Source organism: Cricetulus griseus, chromosome 2 (genome assembly GCF_003668045.3).
Source record: "Cricetulus griseus strain 17A/GY chromosome 2, alternate assembly CriGri-PICRH-1.0, whole genome shotgun sequence".
Classification (NCBI taxonomy): Eukaryota; Metazoa; Chordata; class Mammalia; order Rodentia; family Cricetidae; genus Cricetulus; species Cricetulus griseus.
The window spans coordinates 234,697,098-234,722,749 of NC_048595.1; the positions used below are offsets into that span (position 1 = coordinate 234,697,098).

Below are 25,652 nucleotides of genomic sequence, written 5' to 3' on the forward strand. Positions count from 1 at the left end.
ACATAATTAGTCTTCTCTCACCTGCCCATAGACATGGCACCTGCCAGTGTCCCCTCCTCTCCTTCACACCGGGCCACTGTTGTTTGTGATTATCTAATTTTGCCTGAAATACTTTTTGCTACTTCAGAATGTTTCTGACTGTTGGTGTGGTCTCTTTTCTTCCAGCCATTGGTCTCTTCACCTGAAACAGGCACTGGAGACAAAGTGGAGTCAGGTCTTGTTTGCTGATTCCAGTCTGCCTTCACCATTCTCAGTGTTCTCTCTTGTTTGCTTGGCTTTTGCAGTGCCCGAAGTTGAAGTAAGAGCACATATGCTGGGCAAATGCTCAGCTGAGATATATTCCCACCCTAGCTGTCTTTAATTGGACGTTAGGCCGTGGATGCTTATGGCAGTTACCAGTTCAGACAAGTCAGAGAGCCATCAGCAAGTCCTGTGTGTGCTGTGCCATGTCAGAATGTCACATACTATAGCCAGAGCGTAGGATTTTTGAAGGCTTCCAAAATCCTCCCAAACTCTATAGCTTATTGCACTGACTGCTTTCCCATAGTCTGGGCAGTGTTCTTGTGAACACAGAACAAAAGGAACATTTGATATGCTCTGAGTGTGTGGAAGTAGGGTTTCAATGAGTCAGAAAGCCTGGGCAATTGTGGGTAAAGGGCTTTTTCTCTTGGGCTACCTGTGGACGTGGGGCAGCAAGAATCACATAACTAGGACATGCTGGTGAGTGGGAGAACTCACAGAGTAGACAGGCAGTCATGGCTCTCACTAGCATAGGAGTCACCAGGGTGCTTGCTCCCCTTGCATCAGGAACAGGCTTCCTTCCTGTCCTCTAGGTGACTCCATCAGAATGAGGCATCTTTGCTTTGCTACTGCAGCTCCTCTTCCAGGCACTGAACCCCTCCAAGAGACCTTTCAAAGTATTTGTCAGGTGGAAAGGTTCTCCCTGGCCCAGGTGATACTTGTTCATGAAGGTGAAACATGGAGCCTTCATCCTCAGTGCCTCCTTCCCACCGAAGAGGCCTTTCTCTGCCTCAGTCTTGTTTCTTGACTTCACCCAAGAAGCCCTTGAGGAAATATTGAAGATAGTCACACACTCACACACACCACACAGAGGCACACACAGAAACAAATGTGCACTGCACTCATGTTGCATTTGCAGATACTTTAAAGATGGCTTTCTGCTGTGTATGTGGTTAGACATTGCATCCAACTAAGAATGTGAACTCAAGGCAGTGGGTTTTCCTAAAGCCCACGCTAGCTGCAGCCCACGTTGTCCCTGGCAATGTTGACACGCTCCCATGATTTATTTCAGGTCACACTTTTCCGGCTTCCTTCCCTGTGTTTTAGGACAGAGTTCCTGTGGAAGTGCTCCGTGTATAGGGTTAAAGTGCATTAATGAGCCATGGACAGCCTGCCCCACTGGGCCTTTCTGTATCCCTTCCAGCTTGAGCATCAACAAGATGTGCCCTTCCTGTGTCTTTTCCTTGCTTCCTTCTGAAGAGTCATTTCTTTCACAGACTCCGTAACAGCTGCCACCACTGAGTTACAGCTGTACCTGCAGCTTCCTTCAATGTAGCAAGTCCTGAAAGCCACCCAGAGACAGTCTCTGTCCCCTTCACCTAACTGAACCCAAGCTTCACAGCAAGAGCACCAGAAGCTGGACACAACCCAGACCTGAGCCGCCACAGTTTGGGGCGGGCAGCCTCCTACAAAGGTTGCCATGTAGCGTGGGCGAGCACATTGCAGGCTCCCTCATCCACCTTTTACTTGCCCCTCCCCCATCCTGGTTTCTTCCAAATGAGGAAGGTAGTGCAACAGCCGCAACAGGTTGCTGGAGTTAGTGTGCCCTGGGGGGATGGATGGACCCAGGGGACAGAGCCCAGAGGGCACCCTAGCCAGTCCTGCCCTGGTGCTGATGTCTAAGGGCTCTCAGCACCAGGCTCCCTCTGTAATCAGAGAGGCTGGATCTGTAGTTCTTCTGATTCCTGTTTCTAGTATTAACATAACTCAATAAAGTTGCTGCAATTGATTAGCTACCATTATAACAAGCTTTGGCTAATGACTTTAACTAAAGAAATGATACCATGGATTTTTTTCTGATTTTTTTCTTTCCTGGCCTGTTAAACTAAAATCACATGAAAGAAACAAAATGAAGAAACTATGGATTTGAAATCCCCCGCAGAAATCTAGTGTGGTGCTCCAAAGCACTGACCTTCCTTAGGATGGCTGTGCCATGCTCTGGACTCATCAGCTCACAGTCTTCATTTGAGTGTATCCACTCAGTTCCAAGTACTCGTGGCTTGCATTCTTGTTTGCCCTTGAAAGAGCATGTACAATGCTTGTATATTTTTGTTTAAAAACAGGAAAGAAAGCTCCAGCCAACATAGCTATCTAGTTTTATTTTCCCTGTGTTCTCAACTGTTCCGCTGCTCTGGACTGAGAGCTGCTTTGTTTTCACTGGAGGAAATTGGGAACCCTGGCAGATATCATGACAGTTGTTAAACACCACACTAGACAATGTCCACAAGGAATAGCCCCTCTCATGTCTCTAAGAAGTGCCTCATAAGTAGGTAGAGAAGCAGTTCTTTTTGTCTAAAGGTCACCAGGCCTTGGATGTTGGGGAAGGGGTAGTTCTTGGAGTCTGCTGTCCCAGTAGCAGTGGGGCGACTCCACTCTCTGAGAGATGCTCACAGGCTCTCTACTTGGGTTCAGCCCCAGCATAAAGGTCTTCCAGCCTCTAATCATGTGGGAATTCAGGGTTTCTCTTCCCTGAGAGTATACACTATGACTGATTCCCGATCAAATGTGAACAGGTCACACACAAAAGTCACCAGCCGAGGCCCTCTGGGTGGCCAGAGATGGTTGTCTGAATCGACACCAATGCCTCAGTACAAGGCATTCCTGGTCTGTGGGGGTCCTGACCACCTTCTCTTTGCTGTTTTCTCACCAGAATTCCCTGGTGGTGGAGATACCACCATTCCGCAACCAGAGGATAACCAGCCCTGTCCAAGTCAGTTTCTACGTCTGCAATGGGAAGAGGAAGAGAAGCCAGTACCAGCATTTCACGTACCTTCCTGCCAATGGTAACGCTGTCTTTCTAACCTTAAGCTCTGAAAGTGAACGTCGAGGAGACTTTTACTAAAACCACAGAGGCTCTGAGAGGATGTTGTCCTAAAAAACAGTGTGGCTGTGTTGCTCGTTCACACCACGTGATAGCCTGTTCACAAGACCAAGTCGCCCACCCACTCAAAGAAAGGCGAAGCCTGGGTGTGTTTTCCTGTGACTGGTGCATGCTGGGGTAATCACTTGCTAGCCTTTTTCAAATACACAGTGGCCAAGCAGCCTTGCCGTGCTTATGAAGTCTGGGTATATATCTAAGCTCTGCAAGTCTATGGGCTAGAAAAAGTATTTGTTAGGGCAAAATTTTGTAGGTAGCTTCAAAAATAAGCTTACCAGAGTCATTGGGGGACATGTACGATTTTGTCCTCATGGTGATGGCCCCACACAGCACGCAGCGTGTCCCCACTTCATAATGCCATCTCCTGGTGACGTGACACTTTCAGATGGGAGGTCCTCTGCTTGACTCGACTCATTTGGGGAATGGCTTCTTTTCATTCAGAAATGATAAGTTCACCTTTGCAACTTTCTATGGTGTTTTGTTTAAGAAAATACCGTTTTTTTTTGGTTTTGTTTTGTTTTTTGTTTAGAAAGAAAAAAAAACTCCCTGAGCTTGTAGAAAGGTGTGTCCCAGGCATCCAGGGTTTCCTGTGTGGTGTGGCCATTCTCCTGTGGCAGGATGTGTGTGCAGAGAACAGAGTGGGTTGTTACCCTGAGTTCTGTTGTATTTTGAGTAAGCTCAGCTATGTCAACAACCTTTTTATATTGTTGCTTCCCCCCTAAAATCTCAAGATATTCATATCATTTAAGAGGGGAATTATATAGTAAAGGCTGCCCGTGAAAGCAGCCATGTTGCTATCATGCTATCTTAGTAAAATCAAGATTTTTTAAGGTTTTTGTTTTCTTTTTTAAGTGTAAAGGCATTTGGAATAGCTTAGACTGTAAGAAAAATTGGTATTAAAATGCTGAAATCAGCTGTCTTATCAGGCAAACCCCAGGGATGCCCTTCAAAAACTATAACAGTAACTCATACAAGTAACAGTTCTCATACAAGGGCGTCAGTGTAAGTAAGCAATTGTGAGAGGGCCCTGGGTGAGCCCCTGCACAGCTGCCCACACCCCATCCTGCCACCTCTCTGGAGTTTATCCCACAAGTCTCTTTCTGTCATGAAATAATGTACCATCTTTCTTACAAAAACAAATATTTGGTCTTTCTTTTTTAAAGTGCAATGATTGTGTTCTGATTATTTACAAAGGTCTAAGCCTTATAAAGAAAAAAAATCATCTTTTCTAGAACAATGTGGAAACATCATGAAGATTAATTTCCCCTTGTTTGGTGGCATGTTTGAATCCTTGATGGGGTTTTTCATGGTGTTCAGTTTAGTGAGGACTCTGTGTCAGAGGGGTCTGTGGGGCAGTGTGCAGTGAGGCCCAGCGCACGGTGGCTGAGTTCGTCACTGCCTCCCACACTGCCATCCCACCTTGATGCAGCTTCCAGGCGTGCCAGCTGCTCCACACTTTGTTTGCTCTGCACCAGTCCGCCTCCCACAGTCCACGTAGCCTCTTGGCTGGATCCTCCCAGCCGCCCATCAACCTCCTGTGTGATGCAGGTCTTCCTCAGCCCTTCTGGGTTCAGCCATATGGTCCTGGCTTCTCTTCAACCTTTTCATCCTGCTGCCCTGGCTCTTGCCTCCAATCCCAAGATGGCTGTCCACCACCAGCATGGAGCCAGGGGCTGACCATGTTTCCACATCACTAGACTGTGAGCTCCTTCAGAGAGACCTTGGCCACCTTAGGGTTGAATCTCCAGCATTATTCATTGCCTGGTGCCTGGCTGGCTATCAACATGTGTTTTGTTTGGTTTTGTTTTTTTAAATAAATAAACACACAGATGGAGAACCCCAGCTCCTGTGTCCCGTATTCTGTCTGGTGCTCTCCCTCCATGTCCTGTGCCTTCCGTTGCTCTGGGATATGTTTCTGGGCATGCTGATGCTGACAAGTGGCTGTATTCATAGCAACCATGTTCTGTGATCAATGCATTTGAGTCCTGGAGCCCCTCCAGGGCACATGAGAGGCACGTGAGAGACTCTCAATTAGCCTGGCTCTGTAATGCTTGTGCTTTGCTCTTTAGACACTGGCTGTGAAGTTACAAGCCTCTCCCCTTCCCAAGCCTTCCAGTATTATTAGTGGGCTTCATGTACATTTGTATTTCACATATCTGTGACCACTGTGGACTTACAGACTTACGTGTGAGGATGCTTCAAGGGACTACATCAGACACCCTTGTAGAAGGGTCCTGCTGTTGCACAAAACCACCCCTTATACAGGCTCCTGTGAGTTTCAGGGTGTTAGGAATCAAAAGTGTCCACAGTTTTCCAGTCCTTATGTGGCAGGAGGGACACCCCTTGGCCACTAGTTTTCTGAAGGATAAGCTCAACTGGTTGGCACCCATCATGTGCCACCCTTCTTCCTTCCTCTCAAAGTAAACTGTGACAGTGGTCAGGTGGCAGGAAAATAGGATGAGTGTCTAGGACCTCTGGGTTCTGAGGACTGATGTCTTTGGAGTATGGTCTTCAGTGGCCCTGGAAGGGCAACCCCCCCATCTCCACTTGGGGTGTGTCTAACAGGAAAAGTTTCCACTTGAATGTAAGGCATCATTTTCAGACGGTGAACATCCCATTGGAATTCCTGCACCGGGCCCCATGGTGTCTCTGGGATAGTCATCAGGCGCAGATTGGAAAAGCACCTGCAACCTGAGAGGAGGCTTCAGAGTGCCCAGACCAGTCCATCGAGGGCATCTGGATCTTTCTGAGTCTCTTGTCTATCACTGTTTTTAAAGCTTTACTCCCTGAAAGGGGAATGTACTGTCTTCCTTCCTGAGCCGTAGGGACTGAGATGGACACCATCATGAGATGGGGGATATGCCAGGAATGTCTAGGTCTCAGACCTTATTCCAACATGTCAGTTAGAATTACAGAACAATGAGTGGGCATGGGGATGTCTCCTGTCGAGTTCCAAGGTGAGGGTCTCTGCCAATCTGAGCCCTCAGAACAACTCTCTTTCCCAGTCATGCACAGAAAACACTGCTGCCCATCCACCAGTGCAGGGCTACTTTAAAGAGAGAAGCAGATAGGTTTATATTAAAAGCACACCCTCAAGTCAGTGTTTCTGTGCAATGAGAAAATAAAGCTAAATAAACTGTGGGATTTTGAAATTCTGTCACTTCATCTGAAGTGACTATTTTAGCTAGTTAGGAGTCTCCTGGCCTTCCCAGTCAGGACAGGACTGTGTAGGTGAGAGTAAATGCTCCCTGTCCTGATCCCAGGGCACCTACCCCCACCCCAGCATGACAAGTGTCAGTCAAGCAACCCCCTGAACAAGTGAAGTCCACAAGGACAGATCTGTCCAGTCCTTGAATTGACTCTTTGCATGGACTTTGGGGTGGAGCCATGCTTGACCTGGAGAAAATAATTCCACAAGGGACTTTCTTGAACCCTTCCTGGTTATTAATAATATGCCAGTTGCCAAGATATATTTCCATCTCAGAAGAATAGAGGAAACTGCTTCTTCCAGATTCTTGGTTGTGTCATTAGATTCAGGAATCATGAAGAATTGAGTGCACTTGAACAGTGGACCTGGGCCCAACCATAAAAGCAGCTGACCCCGTCCCCCTGCCCTTATGATGGATTCCTGGCATCATAGTCTCTGTAGCTCAGTCACTACCTTGACCATGACTCCACTGAAAATGTCAGGCCTCAACTTGTAACTGCCCTGGTCTGGGTAAGAGACCATGATGGCATGGTGGTGCTGTGCACAGCCCATGGCTCTCTGCCTGTGTTCCCACGGCCTATCATGCACTTGCTCTCCTATTAGAAGCCTGGGGCTGGAGAAGGGGGACAAGGGCTGCCCTGACCCAAGGGCGTCTTATGGAGAGATCACAATAGCCTGTTAGGATGATGGGAAGGACAGTTCTCCTCACTGGCCATCATTCAGTTTGAGCCTTCCTTCTCTAAAGAGCCCCACCCACCCCAAGACTTCAAGCAACTGGGACAATAACAGGGACAGCCAGGATCACAATGTTGTGTGTGACTGTAAAGTGATGTTAATTCTAGAGACCCTGCTCACTGATTTCTTTCCCCCAAGCCAAATAAAGTCCTCATGGAGAGAGCAGAGGTCAGGTTGGATAAGGGAGAACTGTCTCAGGCTCCTGGAGCTGCAGATAGTAACTCCTCTTAACTTCCTAATGACCTCAGTAACCGACTGGCCATTGTAGACGTGGTCAGTAGATGTTTGGGAGAATGACCTAGGGCTGCCTAGACCTCTGGATCAAGGAGTCCTGACCCCTCAAATTCTCAAATCCATCTCCAGTGAGGGGGAATCTGTTTCTCACCCCGAGACCAGTGTGATGATGATAAAGAGAATGGACTCTTGCGCTATGCCGGCCTTCTGCATCCATGAGCAATGTTAGGCGCTGGAAGAAGCCATTTCTGCACTTTACGGTCTCCCAGGTCTCCCCAAATGTCAGAAGGTCTCCAATTGAAGTGAGAGCTGGTGGCCCCTTTGTCTAGATGCTCATATGATGGCACTGAGATATGCAAGGCCTCTTAACCGTGCAACACGTCCATGTACACACACCTGCTTCTGTGGACTTTAGTTTCCACATAGGGGACGAACTAAAGGGTGGAAGGTTGCCCTGAAGATAACAGGACAAGAGGGAGAGAGCAACCATGGAGCGCACATGTCACCTGAACTGCTGGGAAAGGAAGGCTGTGACGTTTGTGCCTCCACTGAAGAGCCACAAGAACAGAAAACCTGCAACTACAGGGGCTGGAGAGGGAGGCCCAGGGAGCCCTGCCCTGTGGCCTCTTACAGAGAGATAATAGGACACAATAGCCCATTAGGATGGAGGGCAGGAAGGTACCTTTGTTTAGAAATCTAAGGGCCATGTGCCACCACAAACAAACGAAAGTGTGAGTCAGGCTTAGCTGAACACCCAAGGAGACTGAGCACCTAGGCATGCACAGGCAGGAGGGTGGGCAGAAGAAGCTCCACCTGTGATCTGCCAACACAGTCACCTGCCAGATGCTGCCTGTGAAGTGGTTTCAGGTCCCAGGCTGCCCCACCCAGCCCTGTCCTATGTAGTATCGCAGACCCTGAGCCCCAGCTGCTGGAGGGGGGCGGGGGGGGGGTTACTGTGACAAAGAGCTGCTTTGGCAGCTATTGGCTAGAATGTCATTGGTGAATGCTTTTGGTGTATGTGGCCTTTTGTGACCACCATTGCCATCAAGCATAAATGGTCCCTATCACTCCCCACCTGGCATATGGTTTCCAGACCCCAGAGGTTGAGCTTCTGTCCTTCAGTTTGTTGCCTTCTGCTGGAACATAAATTTCTGTGAGCACCACCCCCACACACCCCAATTCATCCCTCCATCTAAGCTCTCCAGGAGACGAGTTCCCGTGTTCCCAGGAAGCTGGAAGCCACACACCTGCATAGCCATTTTGCATGCTGAATGGCAGGTGTATCTTTCCATCTTGCTGGCGCTCAGGGCCTTAACCTGCAGGATCTGTGGACACAGTGGGAAGATGTGTGAAGCCTTTCGGCCTGGAATTGGAAGGCTCTTTACCCCTGAAATCTTGTCCCTGAGTTATCATTCCTGGGCCGTTTGTGTTGATGGTGAGACTTTAGTGCCACTCTGTCATGAAGACAATCTGACTTTTGTTTTCTAGTTTTAGACTTTGAACAAAACTCTTTTGTCCAGCACTGGAAACATAGCTGGTAAAGTAATTCAAGACCAAACACTTGCATTTGCTTGAAAATGCAGGCACGCAGTAAGGGGGCATGGACGGAGGATGCCCTCGCTTGTACTGAGCATGCTTGCTGTGAAGGCCATGGGAAGGCATCAGGTCACTCAGTGTCTGATTCTGCCTATTGGCCAGGTTTCACTGTAATAAAGAGAGGGACCTATAGTGGTGCCTGACTGCCTGCTCCACGACAATGACAAGATGCTATCAGCTGGTTAAACACCAGTCACCAACCCTATGGGAGGCCTAAAAACCCAGTCTCTAAATAGTCCTGTTGGGGGTTGGTACTTCAACATGAGTTTTGGGGCATCCACGTTCTCCCAGCTTCTCTAGATATAGAGCTTAGGAAGTCAGGGATGGTCTGTGATTGGCACTTGCCCAGAATGCCTGGTGAAGCAGGCTGTGTACCCACAGCTCTGCCTTTAAATCTTTAGACAGATGCTACTGACTCGCAGCTGTGAAAGCCTGAGCTGTAGGGATGAACTAACCCACTGATCACACATTGCTCATAGCATTTCCATCCTGTGTCATGTGTGATGGCTGCATTCCTGAGTGGTGGCTGTCCCCTTGGTATGCAGGAGCACTTCACACACTGGGGCCTGAGCTGGGCAAGAATACAAGCCCCATCTACACAAGTGTGTGGTTTCTCTCTGTGCACACATGCATCATGTGTTGTGTGTCAGGAGCTGGGTCCTCTGCAGAGTGAGGAGACTAGGGGCACAGGTGTCAGATGTCAGTGAAAATTGGCTGGCAAGGGTGATCAATTGTCCATATTTTCTTAGGAATCTGTCATCTTTCCCCTAAATAAAATGGCTGGATATGTGAGGTGCTGATAGCTGGTGGAGCCCGGCGCCCATACCCCAGTAGAAACCATTAAAGTAGGAACCATTCCATCTGTCTGTCTGCACAAAGGCCTATGTAATGTTTGACTGATTCCAGGCAAAGTCGTCCAGGGCCCATCTGCATGGCTTTGGTCCACAACAGATACATGCAGGGTCCCTTGAGAACAGATGCACAGTCTGTGTGTCACCAGGCCCAGTTTGTGATCATCACAAGAGGGGATAATACCCACATCACCCGGGGAAAGAGCCACCTAGTTCTACTTGCCTGTTTTGGGGGAGAGCATACTCAACCCTGATCCCTGTTCTGTCAGTCAGACCTAGGGAGTCCTGTACCCTGGGCAAGCACTGTTAACCACTGAGTCACACTCCCATCCAGCTAGAGGTTACTGAAGCCAGTGTGACACAGTATGGCTGAGGCTTCCCAGACTCCTCTCAGGGGGATAGACACTATGTTAACCTGCAGAAGAGCTGGTCTCACCTATCTCCCTCATCTAGGTGGTCAGTGTTAAGGTTCAAGGCCAAGATGGAAGCCAAGAGCCTCCATTTTCTCCAGGGTCCTGTTGAGGACCTTCAGGCTGCCTCTTCTCTATCCTCCTAAGTTAGTCAATGAGTGTTTGTTAAATATACACCCAGATACTGGATGAGATGTGGGTGGGTGGTAGGCAAGCTTGGGCACAGGGCAGCAGAAGGAGCTGAGGCAGCTGGACAGAACTGGCTGTTTCCATACTCACATTGTAAAGGGCTTCAGAAGGGTCTGTGGCTAGCCAGAAGAAGAGAGCTGGGCCTCCTGGGAGCTTTCAGTGTGCCCATACAGCCCCAACCCCAGGAGGGGCTCAGCACAGACATTCCCTAGCCACATACTCTAGAGTGCCTCAGATCTGGGCCACAGAGACCCTGGCTCTTGCCTGCACCTTGTGCTTAGCAGGCAGCCTTTGGAGAGTGCCTCTAAGGCATTTTAGAAGCATAGCTGCCCAGAAAGAACCTCCCAGCCTGACCTGGAAGGACAAGTGAAGCGATGAAACCCTGTGAGGCTGGGGACTCCTGCAATAACAGAATATGGCCTGCTCGGTGGCACCCAGATGTAGCCTGCTGGCCTCATTGGGAGGCACCCTCCACCTGCTGTTGCCATGTGGGGACAGGAAACCGTTTGCTAGGTTTAAGTATCAAGTCTAAGGACAGAGATGCTCTTTAGTTCTCTTTGGCTCACAGACCATCATTGCAGGAGCTGCAGAAGGTGGGACCAGGAATGAGCCTTCCTCATCCTAATGACCAAGCATCTGTGTGTCACTGGTGGTATCAACTTTATATGGCTAGAGGCCAGGGAATCCTAACCTGGGACACAAAGTGAGGTGACTCCAGGCCAAACCTGACAGCTCTATTTAGACTCTGTGAGGGCAGGGCTCCCCACACCAACATCTGCAAGTGACAAATCTTCTGTATCATGCAAGGGGCTTTGCTGTACAAGGTTGCTGGACTAGAGTGGATGGCTGTCAGGTGCACACGGGATCAGGTATGCATGATGACACACACCTCTCATGGCCATACAGACACAGCACTGTGCTGCGCTGGGTGTGAGAGACCAGTTACAGCAGGAGCCAGCAGCCCGCCTTCTTCATGAGGGCATTCTTTGTACCTGACAGCTGGCCCAAAAGATTGTCATTAATCTTTCACGTGCTTGCTCTCCATAATAAAGCATGTATTATTAACTCACAGCTTTGGTGATGTGGTGTTTTCAGTGTGCCATTCCACAGCATGGCAGTGGGCTACACTGCACCAGATCCCCTTACCCGCCCTCCCACCCAGCCTAGCATGGAAACATTGCATCACTCTCCTGCTTCCCTCTGGCACAGGAGGCAGACCAGAGCCTGGGGCTTCTGTGTAGCACATTCTATTTCCCAACTAATAGGAAACAAGAGGCCCTATCCTACAAGGCTCCCACTCCACATGAGAAATTCAGATGACACTGGCAGTCTTGAGATGTGTGGAGCTTCTGCGGACACAGTGAGGGGTGGTATGCAACTTCAGTTGAGGAGGTAGTTATGGGGACCCTCAGAGAACGTCCAGCAGAATATGACTCTTGGATCACTTCTTGGCCAGAGGGACAGGCCACTCTGTCTCCAAGCAGTCCTCAGCTTTTCTGAGTGACCATCCAGTCATCAGTGGCCTCCATCTTTGAGTCGTATGTGACCCAGCCACCTTCATCAGGAATGGACATAATGTCAAGTGTGGGACTGTGACAGTGTCCTCAGGACAGGAACCAGAGGCTTGCCACCCTGGGTCAGCAGATGGAAGGAGAAAACACTGTGTCCTCTTTCCCTTTGTACAGACCTTTGTGACACTGCTCCCCCGTGTGACATCAGGCTTCGGACTGGCTCTGAGGGTGATGGACCTGGATATAGGATAGTGTTATTGGAATGGTAATTGCTGAGTCTCCGTCTCCATCTGTCCCACCAAACAGGCTACATCCCCCAGGGTGGTGGCATGGTAATTCTTGAATGGCAGATGTCCCAGTCTCAGAGGGTTAGAAAGGAGCAGAGGGCAGAGTGGAAAAGGGGTAGCACTGAGGTGCTGGTCCACGATAGGGACTACATAGTCTCCACCCCAAATCCCAATCCTGGTTTACTCTGCTCCTCCAGAGATAGAAACTTGGGTTTCCAACTGAGACTATCGGGCTTATATTCCTTGTGGACACGTTAAGTCTCCTGCATCCAGCTTGCCCAGGCAACCATTTGAATTCCAGGAAGACTCTGAGGTGGTCAGCAAGATGTCAGGGCAGTTCAGAGCTGAGGCATTTTAAACAGGTCCTAATAGTATTGACAGGACTCCCCAGAGCAACCACCACACCCACTCTTGGACTGGCTTCTGGATTGCTGGCCCAGGTCCCTGCCCCTATGAGGAGGTAAATTACATTCTCTGGCATTTACTGGGCAGCTGTGTTTGGGACTGTCTTTCATGTCATGCTGGGCAGTTGGGGCTGGGTTTTACAGATCTTATAGGCTGCTTTATAGGAGAGTTGCATTGGCCTTGGGACCTGGCTGGGGACCCAGTACCATGAACAGAGAGCAGCTTAGTCTGGAAGTAATTCAACCTTCCAGTCGTGTACTTTTTAAAAATACGAGCTCTGAAAATGGCCAGTCTCTTTTAGAATTGAACCTTCATGTATGGATACTGGCTCTGAATTGAGCCACTTGTTCCCAGGATCCTTCTTGCTGGTCCAGTTGTGTTCCCAGAGATGTGAGTACCCATTTTGGGCCAGGCCTGTGCTCACAGAAACTGGCTGGTTGCGGTTCTGCCCCTAGGTGCCTCTCGGGGCCTATCTTCTACCTGTTTCTTGCCAATTGTGGATCTACAGCATGGTCAAGCCAGCTGGACTATACTGGGTGGGGGTCGTTCCTGGAGCATGGCTTACCCCCACAGAGCTGTCTAGACGGTTCATGCCTGGAGCTGAGTTAGTGCCTGAATAACACACTTCACTGCAAGTTGGAGAATCCAGATGGCCAGGGGCTTCCTGCTCCTGGGATGCAGTCTTTAGGAAGGGTGGGGCTCACAGCTGATTTCATGTATTGGACTTTCTAATGAGAGAGAGATGGATTTCCCTTCCTTCCTTTTTTTTTTTGTTAAATGCCAGGATGTCCACCGTCTTTTTTGTTCTTAGCAGAGCTTCCCATCTTACAAAGCAGTCGGGGACCTCCTGAGAAAGGAGCCTGTTACCTGCCTGAACCTATGGTTCCCATGGCCTACGCAAGAGGACAGATAGGGTAGGGTAGCTGGTGAGCTGAATTATGTCTTTACCTGGGGCTCTTATAGGAAGTGTCATGCATGAGGAGCACTTGCCTTGGAGCCCCAGTAGGTCCTTTTGCCACCACAGCTCCAGAGACAACTAATGACCACTGTTGGAGCTAAGGACTTAGTTCCTAAAGTATGGATGGGGAGGATTATGGGAATGACTTGAGGAGGAGCTCTTCCAGGCCCAACACTGATGAAGCCACCAAGTGCCTGCCTACAAGCAATCTGGAACCTGAGACACCTCCATCTCCACACGTGCCTGGTCTTCTTATGTGACTAGGTCGCCTCCCCTAGCCAAGGGTGACTTTCACCTTGGCACCCAGGGGTGGCTTGGAGGTCAGCCCTGGATTCCAGGCATGTGGACCTTTATAGATCTTGTTGAGAGGTGACCCATAAAGCCCAATGTCAGGCCCCTATGCCCCACCTCTGTCACGTCTGACCCACAGGAAATTTTGGCAGCACATGGACCACCTCCCATTCTCTCATGTGACCAACTGACCTCTGACTCCTGGTTGGTCACTCTGGCATCGTTATATGTGTAGCATCTCTGGCATGAATCCAGAACAAGCAAGCTGGTTTCCTGTGTCACAGTGGTCACATGACAAGGTGTCATGAGCAGGTGACCTACAGTCTCTTGGAAGGCAGTTGGGACTCCCCATGAAGATCAGCTCTCTGTTAGCTGTTGGCTCACCTGCTCAAGTCACAGTCTGTGAATGAGCCACTGTGGGATCATCCTGGAGTCGCATCTAGGGATAACTGGGCTTGCATGCAGAGTACTGACCTGGAGGACCCGGTGCTCCTTCAGCCAAGTGTGGCTTCAGGGCTGAATACAAGAGAGTCTAAGTAGCATGGACCACTGTTGTCCTCTCAGATGGAATGTCTAAACATCAGCCTCTCCTGAGACTAGGCTACTCCAGAGTTTGCCTCACCCACTCAAGCTGGGAAGGGTCTAAGAGACTAGAACAAATGAGAAAACTAGATGAGAGCCATGGCAACCAAGGCTCTATTGCCTTCCAAGGCCCTAGAGGCTGAGCCACAGGTGCTGCGTGCCCTGCAGACCTACCACTGAGAGGTGACGAGAGGGTACCTAGTCCAACAAGCCACAACTTACCCCATCCCAAGTCTAGGAGGGAACCTCTAGGCCTACACTGGAGGCTGTGCTGTGTGGGAGGCAGCCCTTCCCAGGAAGCTCCCAGGGGAGCCAGGCTTCAGAAGGGTTCCACATTCGTGGCTCAACAACAGATGGTGGCTCAGAGGCCTGGCTCTAATGGAGAACAGATGTGCATTCCTACTGGCTCAGACCATGGCTAAAGGTTTTTCCTCAAAATGCAGATATGCTTTTATTTACTCACGGAGAGGCCGGGCCTCCCTTTGTGGCATGTGTGTTTGTATGTGGAGTGTGTGTGCCCCTTGAAGAGGCCACAGTGGTTGGGCAGTCCCTCACGTGGCTGACCGGCTGCCAAAACCAACCATGAGTAGCATGTGAAGGTGAGACATAATAGAGAATTCTACAACTGTTCATCATGCACGCGGCTTATGTAGCACAGTGCCACTGAGGGCCACATGCACACAGCTTATGTATCACTGCTGGGGTCACCAGAAAAGTATTTCAGCCACCCAGATGGGTATCTGATGAAAGAGGTGGACTAGCAAGAGAACAGCGGCCAGGAAGCAGGCGGGAGAGTAGGACCCCAGAGTCTACTGGCCATCTTTTTTTCTGCCTATGATATTCCCTTGCCTAACTGGCCCTGAGCAGAAGCCTGGAGTCTTCTCTGGCCACAGTCTGGGACTAGCTAGTTCCTGGCTACAGAGATAGTATAGCCTCTCTGGCCCTTTCCTGAACTGGGGGCCTTCTTGCTAAAAGTAAAGAGGAAGAAGTAGGAGACCCTGCTTGGAGCTGTGTGGGTCTCCTGGGGCTGAGGGGATCTCTTGGGTCTATGGGGTCTCCTGGGGCTATGGGGTTCTCCTGGAGCTGTGGGGGTCTCCAGTGGATGTGGGATCTCCTGAGGCTGCCTGGTCTTCTGGGGCTGTGGAGTCCCCTGGGGCTGCCTGGTCTCCTGGGGCTGTGGAGTCCCCTGGGGCTGCCTGGTCTCCTGGGGCTGTGGAGTCCCCTGGGGCTGCCTGGTCTCCTGGGGCTACCTGGTTGCAGAGTCCTCACTTGGTGTGGAACCAGGAGGGGATGCATGGATACATGGTACACTTGTCCACAGGAAAGTGTCCTCTTTCGGTGTCTACTGGCTTCTAGACTATCTCAGATGGCCGTACACCTCTGGACTCCCACTGAAGCCAGCTCAGTGCACGCCCAGTTTCCACACTAGCAGAGCTTACTAGAGTTGTCAGTAGCAGCACCACAGCAATACCTCCAAGCTGAAGTTTTCACTTTGATTGCTACAAATCCACAGGCCCTAGGGCCCAAAGCTCCTACTGCCATTTGCAAATAGATTTTTATAGCACGCTAGTGCTGGGGGATATTCCAAGGAAAATAGTTCTCTTCATATTAGAACCAGCTGTGACTTTGTCAGCCAGTGACTCACCCTGTTTTTAATTGGGTGGGAGAACCGGCAGAGACAGAGGGGCTCAGTCAGGACGCTGTTTGTTTTGCATGGGGTATCCTAGCCACAGCCTAGCCTACCCATCTACAACTTCTGTTTATTTAACTTGTTCTTTCCTCCTCACAGTTCCAATTATAAAGACAGAACCCACGGACGACTTTGAGCCAGCTCTGACCTGTGGACCAATCAGCCAGGGACTTAGTCCTCTACCGAGGCCTTACTATAGCCAACAGCTCACCATGCCTCCCAACCCTGGCTCCTGCCTCGTGGCTGGCTTTGCCCCCTGCTCACAGAGGAACACCCTGATGACCACACCTCCCAATGCAAGCCCGAAGCTCCATGACCTCTCCTCTACTGCCTACACCAAGAGCCTCACCAGCCCAGGCCACAGTGGTCACCTTGGACTTCAGCCGCCAGCTTCGGAGGTCCCCACCATGCAGGAAGTGCCGAGACCCCTGGCCCTGCAGCCCAACTCGCCTGAGCAGCCCCCACCAGCCCGGCTGCAGCCGCAGGTGAGTCCACATCTGAACAGTAGCTGTTCCCTTGGTTGCCAACAAGTGCTCTGTCCCAACAGCCCCTCTTCTCCACTTCCGTCTGCTGCCCATGAGCCAACCTGCTTACAGCCCTCAGCCCTCCCTCCTGACGTGGGCCACCAGCAGCAACAACTGCAGAAGATTCAAAGAAATGAATCTCCAGCTGCACTGCCAGAGGTGCATGAGAACACTGATCATAGTTTGGCCCCTATTCCTGTAGTGATCAAGCAAGAGCCTGAGGAATTGGACCAGTTATACCTGGATGATGGTAAGTGCCTGCAGTAGAGCAGGTGTGCACACAGCCATTGAGTTTGGGAAGGAAGGGATGACAGGGGTGGAAAACAGTCCCCATGCTGTGCCATGTAGAATAATCTCCAGCCAGCAAGGCGCATGTCTAGTTCTGCTATAGTAATCTTGGCTATCCCTGCCTGAGCAATATTGGTTCAAACTGGAGACCCTCAGATTTGGCAAGAAAAGTGAAGCAAATAACTGCCCAGGTCAGTCTCAGAAAGTCACAATGGAAGAGGTTTGTGACAGAGTGTGACCTTTGTGATTCAAGCACCTAGAAGCTAAGAGTGTCTAAGTCAACACCCGGTTCAAGGCATAAGTACTCTAAGCAGCCATGTAAAAATGTTCAAATGTGATGGCAGTGCCAGGAGCTCAGAGGACGGGTGCAATGCCAGGTGGCTGATTCCACTATGGCTTTGTCAGGATGTGGCATCTCCTTCCGGGACAGTACAGCTCACTCTGGGCAGAGGTACTGACTGAATGCACTGTGTACAGCCATGCCCAGGTTGGCTGTGGTGGGCACAGAATCTCTGAACATGACAAGGTGTGTCTCTGTTGTTCTCCATGTGTGGTGTGTTGTGTGCTCTCTCTCTCTCTCTCTCTCTCTCTCTCTCTCTCTCTCTCTCTCTCTCTCTCTCTCTCTCCTTTGCTGTTCCTGTGGAGTGATGAGAGTCTTCCTGACCACATGACTGCCACAGTGGCCAGACGTGTGACTAATGCACTGCCCACTGGGAGTGGGTTCGGTGGTTTTCCAGCTTGCTCAGATAGTTTGTGGAAGTTGGGACTCCCTTAGAGGCCAGCTGGTCTCTCCAAATGTAGGCCAGATGCAGAGCAGCACACACACCTGGAGCAGGTCCAGCTCCGTGCAGCACCTGGACACAGGCGAGGCCCAGGCCCATGCCAGGCCCTGCTCAGCTCCGCTTCTCTGAGGCTGAGGCCTTGCAGCCGCTTGGCCACTCTTCCCCGCGCTTTTGCCTGGGAGTCCGACGGCCCTTTTGTTTCACAGGGACCTCCGAGAACATTTGAAAGAGGGTGCTATGACCCAGTTTCTGTACCTTCTCCTTGATGCCTGCGGGGTAAGCTGGATTAGGGATGAGAAATATTCCATGCTCCCTGTGGACAGACCAATCCATAATGTCTTATGTTGCAGGGTTATAAAACTTCTTACTGAACATTTCCCTCCAAATTTGTAACTTAAAGCTTTGAGGGAATAGTTCATGCAAATTTTTTTTTTTGCTCAAAAATATATTCAATTCTTGAACCTAGAGCCTATTGTCTTGCTCTGTGGCACATTTGGTAACCATGTTCATCTGCCCCGAATAAGCCCTCATAGGCTTATGGGAGGTTCCTGGTCTCCCTGGGTCTCTTCTCTTTGGAACCACATTGGAAGACTGTTGCTTCCCTTATCGGCCTCCACACAGCTCCACTTACACATAACTCGGGATTAGAATCACAGTGAGGGTGCCTGCCCAGTGCTGCTTCCTTAGCATGAAGAGTCTACCTGTGTTTCTGGTATCTGTCCAGGTGGACACTGTGTCCAGGATGGGCACTTGCATCTGTGTTTAGAGTCCCACCTTCTACTTTGCCTCAGGGAGTGCTGGGGTGGGCCTGTGAGATCATTGTCATTTGTTCAGAGGCAGTGTGACCGGCCAGCCCAGGACTCCCACATCTGGGCAGTGCCCTCTGGCCCAGAGACAGGAAGTCAGCCTTAGCCAGGCTTCCCTCTGACCCAGAGGCCACTGTGACCTACGTCAGACAGGACTTTGTTGTGAGCATGTAAAGAGAGCAGGGTGAGCCTTCAGGGAGGAGGGGACACTATGTCCAGGAAGCAACACAGCAGAACTCGGGACTAGGGCTACCCACACGTGGCGAGGGATGTATTTTGTTGGATTTCACTGTGTCCCCGAGAAAACATTTCAGAGTCTCCTGTGTTGGGGTGCAAAGAAAGGGTGCTGGTTTAGGAAACAGGAACTCTCTAAAGGAAATGAAGGTTGAGAAGAGGAGCCAAGAAGAAGGCATGGGGACCTGTCCTGAATGCTGCATCTTTCCCAGTGGGTATTAGTTTTAATTCCCTGGGGGAACGAACAAAGAGAGAACAGAAACCACCACAGAATCTAATTCAGAAAGTTAGAGTCTATTTCCCCAAACCCTGTTACTTTTGGGGGGGAGATCGAGACAGGGTTTCTCTGTGGCTTTGGAGGCTGTCCTGGAACTAGTTCTTGTAGACCAGGCTGGTCTCGAACTCAGAGATCCTCCTGCCTCTGCCTTCTGAGTGCTGGGATTAAAGGTGTGTGCCACCACCGCCTGGCCCCAAACCCCCTTACTTAAAGGCAGTCAGTCACCAATTTGCCCAACAGGGAGAGGTACATTGGGGAAGAAACACTTTATTTGAAAGTCAGAAGGCTTAGGGTGGGCGCGGGACTAGAAATCATCTCCCAGTTGTTAGTCTGGACCTCTGGGACTTCTGAGAAGGTCAGGGTAGAACAGGCTTCAGGCTCCTGCTTTCTTCTGGAATCTCCTTCAGCTAGCAGGAAGCACTCAGCTCTCCCCAGAGCACTGTTTGGTCTCTGAGTACAGAGTCACTAATGAAAGGAACACCGGGACAAACTGGTGACCTGGAGGTCCCCAAGCTACAAAGCTAGGAGGGTTGACTGATTATCAGCAGGCCCTTCAGCACTTAGGGGACTCTTTTAATTATGTCTGTGGGCTTCAGGGGTTGGTTCATAGGACACCACGCTGGGCCCATCCCTCCCACCCTCCCACCGCATACCCACTCCAGCCTGAAGGGAAGGAGGTAAGGGAGAGGGGGTCTTGTTTACACACTGGCTCTCACATGGGTGTTTTTGTTTTTTGTTTTTTGTTTTGTTTTGGGTATTTTGATTTTGTTTTCTGAAAACAGAGAGAGAAAAGGCAGTACTAAAACACCATCCCCAGTCTTTGAGAGCCCGCAGCACTCCACACACACACAAATTCTCAGTGCTGGCATCATGAGCACAACAGGTAGTTAGTACCTGTTTGAACAGTAGATGGCATGTCCCACATTGGGACACATATCAGAATTTTCAGGGCAGCACACTTCCCAAAGGTCTCCGTATCTCAAGGAGTAATTTAAATTATGGATAGAAAACCAGCCCCAACTTTCCCAGTAGTCTTACTTCTACTCTGAAGTTTTGCTGAAATGTGTGTGACCCATTCATAAACCTCAGTGGTAATTTCTTTTTCCCAACAATTTGCATAAGACTTAGGCTTTTAATTTAAACTTTTCATGGTTAGATTTTGGAGGTGTTGGCACTGTGGCTACAGACCTTTAAAAGGTCCCACAAAGTGTGCACGTTTAATTGCGTCTATAATGTTTGCCTGTCATGGGACTGAACTGTGTGACGACGTACCTGTGGTGAGGAGCCCTCTCCATCTAGTGTGTGAGCATCTGTCTCCCTTGCACACAAAGCTCCCACTTCAAGTCCATCTGGAAACTCCTAAAGTATCATGTGGCATATAGGGTTCGTCCTCACATCTGTGCAAATGGGACCCTGCCACAGAACTGTTTTGGTGCCACGCAGCCAGCCTGCTTCCAGCTCTGTGGCTGAAGCAGCCTAGAGGCATTAGTCTCTCAGTCTGTTGCTGTGCTACCCGCCACCACACACACACTTATGGTGACCTCCTCTACCACAATCAAGCCTTTCAGCTCCATCAGTGGCTGCTGGGTGTCCAGAAGTCTAGATGTCATTAAAACAACAAGCAGGTAGACCAGACGGCCCAGCCATGTCTGTCGGCTGGCTGCATTTCTTCACCCTCCCCTTCTTTCCTGAGCTTAAGCTGCTCTGGAAGAGAACAAAAAGCTTTCCTCATGGAAAGTTTGACGAATCTGGCAGCATGCCCAGGCCCAAGCCTTCCCCATTGCTAGCAATGATGGCAAGAGCCTGTATACAGCGATCAAACACACCAAGTCATGAATATTGCGGACACAGGCCACCCCATGACAGATAGGAGAAAGAATTCAGCCATGCATACGTCTCATCAAGTCAGTACTGCATGCCCTGGGGTGCCTGCCCATGAGTTTGGAGGCACAGAAATTATACCACATGCCACCAGAGTTGGAGAATGCTGTAGGCAGTGTAGACCAGCAGGCTGCATAAGTAGCTCCCAAGGGAGGGATCTCCCAACATTCATGAGTTAACCAGGCTCAGGCCTGTAGCTGCCGCATGGTGGAGTTTCCAACTGTTCACTGCAGGGTTAGCAAACCACAGAAGGCGGTTTTCCAAGCCTTTGTGCACCACACAGGGCATCGGGCAAGCAGACATTGGCTTAAATATTTCAGTTCATATCTAGATGAACTCCTGTAGAGCTGCACTGAGGGTCAGGCAATCACTACCAGGAAACTTGCTGGGAAAGAGCAGAGGTTAGCATGTGCTCTGAGACAGAGAGGCAGGCCTCAGACACAGGCCTTCTGCCATCTGGGAGCTCTCTGCCCTTTTCATGCAGGCAGACACAGCAGGTGGTGAGGACTCTAGGCTGTCTGCTGAGTCAGGCTTTCTAAACGGGGCGTGTTTGGCCACCATGGACCTGTCCTGTTGCTGCTGCAGGCTGGCAGCCTCTAACCTGCAATGTCGTGATGCGCGTCCCTGTGCTTGCTATAAGACAGAAGGGCTGGAGGAGGGATGTTCCAGTGCCCGGGTCCTGCTTGAGGGGCTGGAGTGGAGGGCCTTCTGGACCAGTTACATAGCTTAGATGGTATGTGCTTGTATAGAGTACTTGGGGTCACCCTGTATTTTAACTGTGGTATCATCCTATAGTCCCATATATTCTACTTAACCTGGAGGGGAATTTGAATGTATTGCTATCAGCCATTATTAACGTCTACCAAGTTTGTTTTCTTCCTTAAATGAAGAGTTTGTGATGATGTCAGTAAGACAATAGGGTAGAACCGAAAAAGCTAAAGGTGAGAGCTGCAAAGGCTCCATAGGCCAAGAGATTATGCTCGGTAGTGCCAAAGAGCTTTGAGGTGGCTGTGTGGGCGTATTTGCGGCACTTCTATTTCTCATAGGCAAGCTCTGAACAGCAGCAACGCGTTCGTGCATGTTCTGTGATTGTAATGGCAGTGTTTCTTGTGTGGAAACACTGCTCTCCGCCTCTAGACAGGCTGAGGTCCTTCCAGAGCACTCCCAAGGGTGTTTCTCCACATCTGTCAGTTTATATAGCACTGCTCTGCAATCCACGCAGTGTCTTTTTCAGGCGTTCTGTTCACTCTGCAGATCTGTGAGGCAGGGAACAATGGGCCCTTGTGCTGGCTCCAGAGCACAAAACCGTCAAGCATAGATGGTATTTAGAAGTACGTCCACCACATTCCACAAGTCCAGAGGCCGGTAGCCATCAGGAGTGTGATGCCCTCTGCGATCTCTGCCATCATTGTTACTGAAAACTGGCAGCACCCCTTACTCAGCTGGCTCTAAGCATCCCTGCTCCTGGAGCCGCAGCACTTGTTTGAAGAATCTTTTAGAGTGTGTTCTTGCTTCTGGAATCCAGGGAGTCGAGGAGACCGCCCCCCAGGGTATCCAGGAGAACTGAACATTTATTTACCAGGTAAAGAAAAACACCAGTGGCTGGAATTGTAGTGCTGCTAAAACATCTCTCTCAGTCCAGTTTGACATGTGATGCTGACACACAAGAATTCCAGTGATAGCAATGAACAAGTTCTGTAGAGAGGCTGGCCTAACTTCTCACACCTGTGTGCAGGAGAAGATGCCTTTTTTTTTTTTTTTTACCTCTCTGGACACAAAAAACAGCTGAAGCTTCTAGAATGTCATTTGACAGTCGTGAATAGCAAATCTGGAACTCCAGCATACTGTCTTCCTAAGGCTCAGCTTCACCATGGAATATCCCCACTATATCTCTGGCATGAGCTAGCCACAGGTGCCATGCATGGGGAGCCAGCTGTGCACTGCTTTCTTCGTGACAGAATTTCTTCTGGTTCTCTGAGGCACTCTGCTAGCCTGGCAAGGGTGGGAGATGGAATGGAGGTAGACGCTCTGAAACAAGGGCAGAGGATCTCAGTATGTCCAGGATCCCCAAGAAACTAAAATGCTTGCAAGTCTACCAACTCTCCACGTTTGGAATCTAGAAATTAAAGGGGAAGGTGGCAAGTTGAAAAGCACCCCCATCCTTTTCCCATAGAGCAAAGCCAGGAGGAACTGACAACTTGCCACGGCGAGAGAGTCCTCCCCAAAAACCCAATGTGCTGTCTGAGCTCAGGTTGGTCCCTAAGCCCACTGGACAAGTCCCAATCTAAGGTATGTTGGAAAACAACTGCCACTGGCTATAGCCATGGTGACACTGATGCTGAAGCTACTCAACACTGTGATGTCAGAGGGCAAGCAAGAGTCTTGACAAAGCAGCCAGCCCAGGGTCAGAAGAAACCATCCTCAGGAGCCTGGATAGCTGTAATGTGCAGCTGGATGTGTGTGCTTAGGGAAAGCACCCAGGTCCTCCCCTCTGCTGCCTCAAGACCACACAAGTAGAAGAGAGGTCATGCTGGCCAGCATCCTGAAGTTAAAGGTGTGGCTGAGCATGGAGCATTTGCTAACGAAAGCTGGAAGATGTAATGGATCAAAACTTAGAAAAAGCCCCTTGATTGACTGACTATCCACAGACCAGAGGTTCTTCAGACCTAAGTCTGAGCCCCAGGAAAGAGGCCTATCAAGCAAATAAGAATTTCTAGAAAGGGAACTGAAAACTTACCATCAACTCCCTGCAGGAAATACAGAATCTAAAGAATTAGTCTTGGACAGTCAGCAGCCAAATAAACAAGAGGCAAATGCCCCACAGCAACAATTCCCCAAGGATGAAGTCCTCAACCCAGAGTTGCTGTTACATCTTGCCTATAGTGCCATCTATAGAGGGAAAAAATAGGAGATATGTAAATTAACAGAAAATATGTCTCATATACAAAACGACACCAATGAAAAATGTCCCTGTGAGGTCTCAAATACCAATTTAAATATATTCAAAGGACTGAAGGAAACAATACTTAAAGAATTACATTGAAGTGTGATAACCACGTCTCACCAAACAGAGAATATCAACAATGACACAGACTAAACTTTAAAAAGACCCAAGTAGAAATTTTTGGGTTTGAAAAGGCCAACACTTGAGCATTTCCTCAAAGTGCTGAACAAACAGATTTCAGGTGGAAGAGAAGAGTCAACAAAGGTAGGGAAAGATCAAGCCATTGTCCAGTCTGGGGAACTGAAAGAAAAAGAGAGTGAATAAGACTGAGCAGAGCCCATGACTCAGCAAGCACAGTGCCTGCTGTCAAACTTGCTGACCCAGGTTCCAGGGACCATGGTGGAAGGATGGAACCAACTATTGCAAGTTGTCCTCTGACCTCCACACACACACACCGTGGCACGTGAACATCCCTCAACCTCTGCATGCACAAAATAAATGAATAAATGTAAAAATTATGTTTAAAAAGTAAGCAGAGCCGGGTGTTGGTGGCGCACGCCTTTAATCCCAGCACTCGGGAGGCAGAGGCAGGCAGATCTCTGTGAGTTCGAGGCCAGCCTGGTCTCCAGAGCGAGTGCCAGGATAGGCTCCAAAGCTACACAGAGAAACCCTGTCTCGAAAAACAAAAAAAAAAAAACAAAAAAACAAACAAACAAACAAAAAAAGCAAGCAGAGCCTTAGAGACTTGGGGGCAGCACAGGTATGCAGACAAAAGCATATTGGGAGGGACATAGACACTGCAGTGGTAGTGTGGGAAAGTATTTGAGGACATAGTGAATGGAAATGGCACACACTTGGTGCAAACCATTCTACACATCTGTAGAGGGTTATGAACTGGAAGTGAAATCAATTAAAAGAGAGTCCCACTTAGATACATTGTGACCAAACTGTCCAAAGTCAAAGGAAGCAATCCTGAAAACTACAGGACTAAACAGACTGTGTAGGAGATAGACCCTGAGTGTCTTAAATTCTAAGATACAAGGGGACTGTACATTCAAACCCCTGAGAGAAACTGCAAACCAGGAAGCCTTCTGACAAAACTAGCCTTCCAAAATGAAGGATAAATAAGGTCTTTTTTTTTTTCAAATAAACAAAGATACACAGAGTGTGTTGCTGTAACTCCCTGCAGAAATGCTAAAAGCAGATTCATGCAAAGAGGTAAAAAGTACTTGTGTGTCAGGCAGGATTCTCTAGAGGAACAGAACAAATTGGATGGGGTGTGTGTGTGTGTGTGTGTGTGTGTGTGTGTGTGTGTGTGTGTGTGTTTATTAAGTCAGCTTTGCTATAGTAACAACAGCAGACTCATGCCTGAAAGCTAAGAACACAGTAGTTACCTGGTCCTTGAGGCTGGATGATTTAGTATCAGAGTAGTCACAGTGTCTGTCTCTCACTGGGGGAGCAGGGGCCAACAACTACTAGTTGTTCAGTCACAAGACTGGTTGCTTCAGCAGTCCAAAACCTGCCTCTAGAAGCTTGGAAGGTTTCTGGAGCCACTGGTCCCTAGAGCACTGAGAGATCCTGTAAAGCTGACATCAGCAACAGCAGGGCAAGATAATGCAAAGGAGGCAAAAGGGGAGGTCGAGTGAACAAAAGGAAAAATTGTCTTCCTTCTGCCAGTATCTTTCTATCTGGGCTGCTAGCAGAAGTTACCCCCTCAATAGAGGCGGGGCTTTCCACATCAATCAAAGGAACCAGGACACTCTGGGGGGGGGGGGCGGCTTCCTACTCAGC

The 25,652-nt window shown here is 49.5% G+C and overlaps 1 protein-coding gene across 5 annotated transcripts in view; it reads left to right on the top strand.

Moving 5' to 3' along the window:
• The window catches only part of Nfatc1 (nuclear factor of activated T cells 1), a 107,939-nt gene that overhangs the window by 60,056 nt on the left and 22,231 nt on the right, over positions 1-25,652 (top strand). For 2 of the 5 annotated variants that reach the window (XM_027403685.2, XM_027403687.2), the window contains exons 8-9: positions 2,951-3,083; positions 16,225-16,899. In XM_027403685.2, coding sequence (XP_027259486.1) covers positions 2,951-3,083; positions 16,225-16,899 — 808 coding nt within the window. Of the gene's footprint in view, positions 1-2,950; positions 3,084-16,224; positions 16,900-17,925; positions 17,961-22,171; positions 24,394-25,652 lie in introns of those variants that run through there. The other 3 variants (XM_027403688.2, XM_035440312.1, XM_027403689.2) reach the window with 3 other exon arrangements.